This window comes from Trachymyrmex septentrionalis, unplaced genomic scaffold, assembly GCF_001594115.1.
Source record: "Trachymyrmex septentrionalis isolate Tsep2-gDNA-1 unplaced genomic scaffold, Tsep1.0 scaffold75, whole genome shotgun sequence".
Taxonomy (NCBI): domain Eukaryota; kingdom Metazoa; phylum Arthropoda; class Insecta; order Hymenoptera; family Formicidae; genus Trachymyrmex; species Trachymyrmex septentrionalis.
This window is the reverse complement of record NW_017305938.1, coordinates 48,189-56,803: the sequence shown is the minus strand read 5'-3', so window position 1 is coordinate 56,803 and position 8,615 is coordinate 48,189. Positions and strand designations below refer to the sequence as shown.

At 33.3% G+C, this 8,615-nt stretch overlaps 2 protein-coding genes across 4 annotated transcripts in view; both read right to left on the bottom strand.

Moving 5' to 3' along the window:
• The window catches only part of LOC108754076 (amphiphysin), a 54,330-nt gene extending 51,438 nt beyond the window's left edge, over positions 1 to 2,892 (bottom strand). Inside the window, exon 1 of one of the 3 annotated variants that reach the window (XM_018496120.1) lies at positions 2,589 to 2,892. In XM_018496120.1, coding sequence (XP_018351622.1) covers positions 2,589 to 2,657 — 69 coding nt within the window. In that variant the 5' untranslated portion in view covers positions 2,658 to 2,892. The remainder of the gene's footprint in view (positions 1 to 2,588) is intronic. The other 2 variants (XM_018496121.1, XM_018496122.1) reach the window with 2 other exon arrangements.
• Positions 2,893 to 7,896: 5,004 nt separating this feature from the next.
• Positions 7,897 to 8,615, bottom strand: part of LOC108754083 (acidic leucine-rich nuclear phosphoprotein 32 family member A-like) — a 12,443-nt gene continuing 11,724 nt past the window's right edge. The window contains exon 8 of the mRNA XM_018496133.1: positions 7,897 to 8,326. Within this exon, the coding sequence (XP_018351635.1) occupies positions 8,268 to 8,326 (59 nt within the window). The 3' untranslated portion in view covers positions 7,897 to 8,267. The remainder of the gene's footprint in view (positions 8,327 to 8,615) is intronic.

Here is an 8,615-nt window from a genome sequence, read left to right as displayed (position 1 = left end):
CCTAGTTTTGTTCACATTTGTAATTTCCACCTCGATTCAAGATACACACACACACTCGATCCTGAAACGATAAATATAAATTCGATCAATCACATTACAATTGATTAATACACGTTAAAGGCTGTTTTTTTATGATATACCTGAATAAAGTGGCATAATATGATCAACTTTGACAATGAAATAATCACACAATGAAATACACACACACATATATATATATATATATATATTCCGTTAAAAATATGATAATATTATTAATAAGTATTTAATCGTTTAAGACCCGGTTTTTATTATCTGGTCAACTTGTCTGGTTTAGTAGATGTAACTTTATTTAACTTGACGAGAATGTAAAAATAATGTTCGTCTAACCAATTAATCTTCTAACTGTGTTTAAATATATAAATATATATCGCAAAAACTCGATATTTTTGTTGACAATATTATCGTATCAGAACTTTTTAAAAACGCTCGTTTTAAACCAACGGTGATAATTCCGAAAGTTATATATTACAAAATGATCACGTTAACAAAATTGTAAGAAAAATGTCTGATTGAATTAATTGGAGTTCTGATTAAAAATGGACAAATAAAAAATTTCTGTTTAAATCTACTGTCGAATTCTAGCTGAGATATATAACCGGAATGATCTGATTGATATAATCTAAATTTTCTGGTTTTTTCATTTTCGACCAGACATTTTTTTCAGTTTATTGATTAATCATAGATAGAAAAAGATAATTTTTACATTATTATCTTAAGTTTAATCACAAGTTATCCAACAAATAGAAAACTAGAGCCAAAAAATTTATATGCTCAATTTCACGTATAACCACTTCAATATGCACTAATCTAAAATTTATTGAGTAATAGATAGAAAAACACAATTTTTACATTAAGCCTAATCACAAGTTAACCAGTAAATGAAGAACGGACTTAAAATATTTAAATGTTAATTTCACGTATAGTAGTCGTTTTCAGTACACACTAATGTAATAAAATGCAACTGTGAGAAAAAGTCTATTTTAAACTAATTAAAATTTTGATTGAAAATGGACGAATCAGAATTTTGTATTCGTCCATTTTCAATCATTTTTCTCAGTGAAGTGACTGAATTCGATAATAAACAAAGGGTGTGATCTATTTAATACTACAAATGTTTCGAAACATCCTTTGATTGGTCAGTTGATTGGTAAATTTTGTCTTCTGATTAATCAACGAAGCATTTGTAGCACCAAATGGATCGCACCTGAAGTATCAGTCGACTGTTATGTCATTTACAATTAAAACTGTGCCGTCCTCATGTCATCGCGCAGTTACGTATACCTGCCAAGGATTTTAATAAACACAACAGTTGACCGACAATTTGTTTATCGTATACACTTGGCCGAAAATATTTTTGCTCCGTTTTCTTCTACGAGATGTGCTGGTAGAAAATTTGCTGGAGAAAATTACCTTTATTTTTTAAATATTTTCTCATCGCTAATCGAAATTCACTTGGACACGAATCTAGTCGTTATCATTCGTCGTTCTTCGACCTTTTAATTTTATAATATTGATGAGCTTGAATTTATAAAATCACTCATCAATATTGCAGCAACGTCGCGAGCAATTCTATGCAAATGACAGAATATCCGATTGATATATCGCGACGAAGAAACCTCGGCGAAACATTTCCATGTCACGAGACTCGCGAGTCAAGCAAATGAGACATTGACGTACACTTTTCTTATCTCCCTCATAAATCGCACAAATTTTTCATATCGGCAGAGAAATCACGATTCTACTTTCTGGATAGCGATTTCCTTTAAAGGTAACTCCAGACGATACGCCAACGTTAACAAGTATTGAATTATTACACATGACATGCACAACAGGCAGTAATTAATATTTCAACAATTTTGTTTCCTAAATACAAATTAAATATATATTTACTTAATCTTCCTCAGTTTAGAATAATCACAATATTTTCTTCATTTGATATAATATCTAATGACGAAATTCAAAAGAGTGTCTATATTGAAGTACATAGTCGTTAAGAATTATTATTAAAAGAAGAGAATTATAATTATTAGATATAAACTGAGAAACTGAGACTAAGTAAATCGAAATGTATTTAATTTGTACTTAGGAAAAAAATTGTTGACATTAATTTTATAAACCATTAAGTATTGAAATTTGCTCTCCAGCTTTACGAGTCTAATTACGTTATAAATTTACGACATGCATAATTATTCAAATAAATGTAGGACAAAATTTAGTGAATGTGTAAAATTGATATACAACTGGCTATGTTATCTGGAGCTTAATTTAAAGAGTCGAAGAGATTTAATTGCGAGGCACGATGCAATTGTCACGCGGTGGTGACGCGAAACGTTAACCCCTCCGACGTTGGCGGAGTTAGCGGAGTATCGGCGGCGTCTAGTCGAGAAACACGTCAAGGAGGTTATGGTCAACTTCGGTTACCTGCAAATTCTTGTGTTAATTTCGCGAGGACGAAGGAGGCTCGCGAGAGTGCTTGAGAAAAGCGATCTGTTAAAAAAAAGAGAGAGGGACATCACGCATGAGAGATACACACAGCGTGCGCTTACCTTCTCTTTCGCTCTGCCCGCGTGTTTCTGCACTGTTTTCGCGATTAACGCGCCCTTGCTCTCAGCCATGATGTTCCCGTAGCGTCGGTTGCGGATGCGGGAGAGGCGAAGCACTTAAAAAAAACTCTCTCAACTTGTCGACGCAACGATGGCTCGCAGTTTGACGCAGGAAAGGAGGAAGCCGAAGCAGCGACACACCAACTCACGGGATCAAAACGCTCGTGTCGAGACGCGGAGAGGAACTGAACTGACTGAACTCTGAAGTCACCGAAGAGTGCGACGGCGCACGGGAGTCGTGGGAGTCGGGAATCACGGGGGGGGGGACGGGGACAGTCCGGGACGGGATGGCGCGGATCTGTGCTGCCGGCGGCCATGTTGCCACGCACCAACTGTCGCGCAGACGCCGCAGAGTTGCCGGCAGCCATATTGGCGCGCGCAAAATCGTTTCGTTTCAACCTGCATGGAAATTTAGGCCCGTATTTATAATCGATTCTTATATTCAAGACTATCTTAAATACAATCTTAAGATGTCAGGAATCAATTAGAGGCCATTACTCTACTATAATCTGTTCTTATTACAAGATTGTTTTAAGTAATGTCTTGAGACGCTAATATGATCCTCTAATTGGTTCGTGACTTCTTGAAACTTAAGACAGTCTTCAATATAAAAATCGACTACCAATAGCCAGAATGCCGTATTATCATCTTAAGACATTACTTGAGACGGTTTTAAAATAAGAATGGACTATGACTATGAGTATTTATAGTTGATTCTTATATTTGAGATTGTCTTAAGTACAGTTTTAGGACTATGGCACACAAAAAACTTGAGACAGTAAGACGTAAGCAGTAAGAAAATCAACATGTTGGATTGGCTACTACGTACGTTATGGCCTTATGAATTCTATTGTGATTGGTCAATTCGCTTACTGCTCACATTTTACTGTTAAGTGTTTTTGTGTGCCATAGCCCTTAAGATGTCGTAAGTCAATCAGGAGTCGGTTTCGTAGTTGATAGATATCAAGTACAGTCTTAAAGTGTTACGAACCAATCAGAGGGCCACATCAGCATCAGCATCTTAAGACATTATTTGAGATGATCTTTAAATAAGAACGGACTATAAATAAACACTATTCTGTGAATACTGGTGATACAATTTTCATCGCATTCGAAAATTCTTTAATCTAAAGATCCAATTGCAATCTCTTGCAAGTATATCATATCCCAATTGTCAAATCCAACTCTGTGTCTAAAATAAAAGAATATCGCTCTCTTCAAAAACAACAAAAATAAAAAAACGTGATTATCAAGTCATTACTATAAATGAATTAACACCAATGTGCCGCTTGAATTGCCGAAAATGTTAATTTGATAATTCTATACTGATTTTCAGTTAAAAAATTATTTTAGAATTACATACTTAATCATTACAATTGTTTGTATTATAATCACATAGTTTCAATATTCTGAACTGTATAGCTAATAAAAAAAAAATTAAAGTGTTTATCGGCAATAATTAAGTAAACATTAACTAAACTTCATAAAAAATAGAGTGTATCGGGCAATGAGAGCATCAACATAACGCATAAAAAATATTTATACAATATAAAGATATAATGATTGTCAGTATAATATTTGGACGGTTCGATTTTTTTCAAACCATTTTCAGCAAATCATTGTACATCCTTATATTATGTAAATATTATTTGATAATTATATTTTATTGCACACCAATTCCCGTGTTGTGTAGATGTTCTCATTGCCCGATACACTCTATTATAGTTTTTAATTTCGAGAGCCCGATTAATATTTAAATTTTACATTCATAAAAAATCGTTACAACTCAAAAAGAGTAGTTAAAAAAAAATCAAGTTTTTAAGAATTGTGAAAGGAAAATGACAAGTGATATTTGATGTTAAAAGTATATCACTTTTGTCGATATTATTTGATATTATTAATCATAGTAAGGGGAAAAATTATTTTCCGTCAAGATGGAAAATAATTTTTCCCCTTTTCTGAGAAACTTAGTTTTTTAGTTGTGTTATTTATGAAAAAAGCGATATGCCCTTTTTCGAATATTCGGCAACAAACATTATTTCCGCTCGAAGTTTTCAATCTACTCAAACATCTATTATTGGCTTTATTTTATTTGAAACTAGAATATCTATCGATCTGCAATTTGTTGGAATTTTTCATCCGAAACTTCAGCCTTAATCCTAGCGACGTATGTACTTCCAGACGGATACTCGCATCTGTAAAACGAAAAACCAATTAGAGATAAAAAGTAAATAGGAATTTGTTTGATCTAGATTTCTAAGTTTCAAGGAATATAACTAGAAATAATAAGTCTACGCGAGAAAATCTATGTTGTACGTACTTTATAGGATACATTGCTAAATTTAGAAGCAATAAAGTATAATTATAATTGGAAACAAATTACAGATCAATTATGAAATATTTTTCCTTAAAATATCGTATCTTTAGTTATATATACTTTCACTTATATCTATATATATTCGATTGATACAGCGAGTTCAAGGCTCGTAGTTGAGATAATCGGCGAGTTCGAATAAATATATAAAAGATATTTCCTGAAAAATTAATTATCTAAAAATAACTTATAAGTAATATAATGAAAAAAAAAAAAAAAAAAAAAAAACATTTGTATTAATAACGCCGAAAGCGCAGTAAAAAAAAAACAAGTGCAAAAATTAGGTTCACTTGTCAATACATATCGGATACACCATCGTTGATTTGTAAATGGTTTTATTAATAAATTATCTTTTCTTATTTTGTGTAATGAGGATTGCTCGAAATAAACAAACGTTATGATAAAAATCCATTTTAACAACGGAACAGACAGACAATACACAGATGTAATATATCTGGTAATAGAAGGTGATAGATAAATTTTCTTTTTCCCTTACTTAAATGGTCTATCCAAAATCGCAATTGACAAAAGTGTGTTACGTGTGTATGTGTGTGTATGTATGTGTTTACACATGTGTCGCGGGGCGCGCGGAATGTGTTTTCAATTATTTATAATTTAAATTCTTAATTATATTTATAATTTAACGCTTAATAAACGCTTCCGCGCGAGCCGCAATTACAAATTGCAGATTGGAAATTTACAGATTTGGACCTGTACATGTTCACATATACTCATTGTACCTAATATAAATTTGCTTTTAGTCTTGGAAAAATTGGATAAGGCCATAACCAAACTGGCGACAAGGAGGCGCCAGGTCCTCTCGATACTACCGCATAATTATTTTTTTTATTCTTTTTTTCTTATAAAACTGATCGTCTCTCTCTCTCTCTCTCTCTCTCTCTCTCTCCCCCTCATTTTTTTCACTCGCCACTGTACTCCTATCCATTCTTAAACGATTACGTAGTTAATTATCCCAGTCTACTTGTCGTAGTCTCATCATTAACTACATCGTCTGATTCATCCTGCGAGTTCCTTTATCTTGCGCCTATCTTATTAAATGTGTCTCTTTTTCACATTTTTTTTGTTCTTGCCCTAAATCTAATTTTGCGTTATGAGATCTGTTCTTTATTCCTGTAATCTCTGAACTGGTGCACACACTGCAATAAATTGAAGTGAAACAAACGTATATTTGTTTCACTTCAACTTATTGTACCGTGCACCAGTTCAGAGAGCGCAGGAATAAAAAACAGATCTTTTGACTTTAGTACAATTTAAAAGTGCGAAAGCGCAAGTGTAAATATTTTGTTTCTTAAAATCATACTCGTAATTTTTAATGTTAATCATAATATATTGATGAATCTTCATTATCTCTAAACTTCGCACTTCATTATTCATCACGAAATGTATCAGCGCAATAGTAACTTCAGAGACAGAAATTAAAGGTTAATAATTTGACGCACACGATGTTGACTTTTGTTTCCTTAGTAATTCGTTCCAAAGACTGAGGCCTCTACTGTAGATTATATAATATTATATAGAAATTAATCACATAATCAATATAATTTATGCTTTGGCATATACAAGATGTCCTAGAATTACCGTATCTTCCTTCCATTAGAAATAATAATATATATTTAACTTTTTCATCTTAATGGAAATTTATTATTCATCACAAATTCTCCTATTTTAGTATCATCATATCAAACACTTGGAGTCAAATTATATTAAATTTCCATTAGAAAAAACTTTTGTTTAAAATAAAACAAAGATATTTCTTCATAATTTCCTGTTTCTCTTTTTTCTATATTTTGTTCTGTCAAAAAATATTATTAACTTCATATTTATAGAATGTATATAATTGTGTACAGATAAAAGAAAATACGATAAATCTGTGATGCCTTATATACATACATATAAAAAAACAGACAAAAAAGAATAGAATTATACAACTATACAATTGTCTTCAAAAGTGAGAGAATAATCAAGTTGATTCTTTTACGTTATATTAGAGCACAACATTTCCGCAATGCCCGAGAGTAAATAACAATAATCTTAACAGCCATGTGCCGGGCGGCCGATTGCCGTTGTACATAGAATATCTGGAACTTAAAACTTACTAGAAAAAAGTCTAAGTTAAGATAACACCGGGGTCGCGTTTACGTGCAACGCTCGACACGTCGATCGAGGTGTATCGGAGATTTTTGTGTCCCACACATCTGGATATAAACGATCTAACTCTCGCTCTTCTGCCATCGGAATCACGCGATTGAAAACAATAATATAAATATTACGATATTTTCTATTCGCTATCCGTTTCTCATTAATATCAGAGATCTCCGTAGTGTAGAACGTTCTCGCGGAGAACGTGCATAATTCGCTATCATTCAGCGATTATTCTGCATTGTTTTTTTGTTTTTCGCTTTAACGCGTACTTCTTCCTCAATCCCCATCCCATCCTCGTCAGATATATACGCTCACGTATACGAGTAACATATATTTCTCTCTTTATTTTCTGTCCCAAAAATCACAGAGGCATATAATGCACCTCGATGTATGGTGTAAACCTGTACAAAAGTTGTTCCTCATTTACTCTATACTTACTCACGGTACAATAATAATGTATTTAAAATGTAACTTATGTAACCTTATTACTGATTAACGATGACCGCATTCCAGCGTGACCAGCCTTTGGCCGACTGGAGCTAACAGACAAGATGCTCCTTCGAGTGTAAAACTCCGCTACCTCCCGCAATCTATTTTCGCCTCTTTCGCACGCGCATACACACGCGCTCTCTCTCTCTCTCTCTCTCTCTCTCACTCACTCTCTCGCCCTTTTTCTCTTTCTCTCAAGCTTTCTCTCCACGATCTTCTTTCCACTTTATGCAACACCACTAATACTCTCTAACTCTATATACTCTATATAAAATATCGTTAGTATAACTAAAACTGTGCTGTGTCCAGCTGGAATGCAGCCCTATTTTTATGCCATCATTATCCTTCCTAGTTTTTCTCACACCTTCCACATCCATTCACATTCCGTATCCTCTACCGTACGATAAATTTTTTGTTGTTACACAGACAATTTCCTCGCAGTCAATGATTTACTGATAAATTCATATCACTAACTGTAGTCTGTCATTGGTCGGTCAATTAGTTTGATTCCCAGCTGTTCACTCGGCGTCGCAATTATTGTTATTATTTATATGAATTTTACACTCATTCAACAATATCAGAGACAGCCCTCCATCTTAAGCGTTCTCTCCCACATCATCAATTTTTCTTTTCTTTCCTCGAACAGGAGACTCTTCTGCACAGAATATAATCAGTTCAATTGTACCAATTAGAAATTAGTTTATAACATGTGTGTGGTAAACGAATAAGAAGAAAGATTATATATATATATATATATTTATATATCTATTTACAATATCATGGAAAATATACAAAGGACATCGGCACTACAGTATATATTCTCGATTCTTTTTAAGACGTTTGATTCTTGCGTATATGTCACTGAGGTAAGTTTTTCACTGGTTTTTAAACTACGGTCACTCTCGCGTTGCATGTCCGAGAGAGCGAGGAGAAAGTGCTCTCAG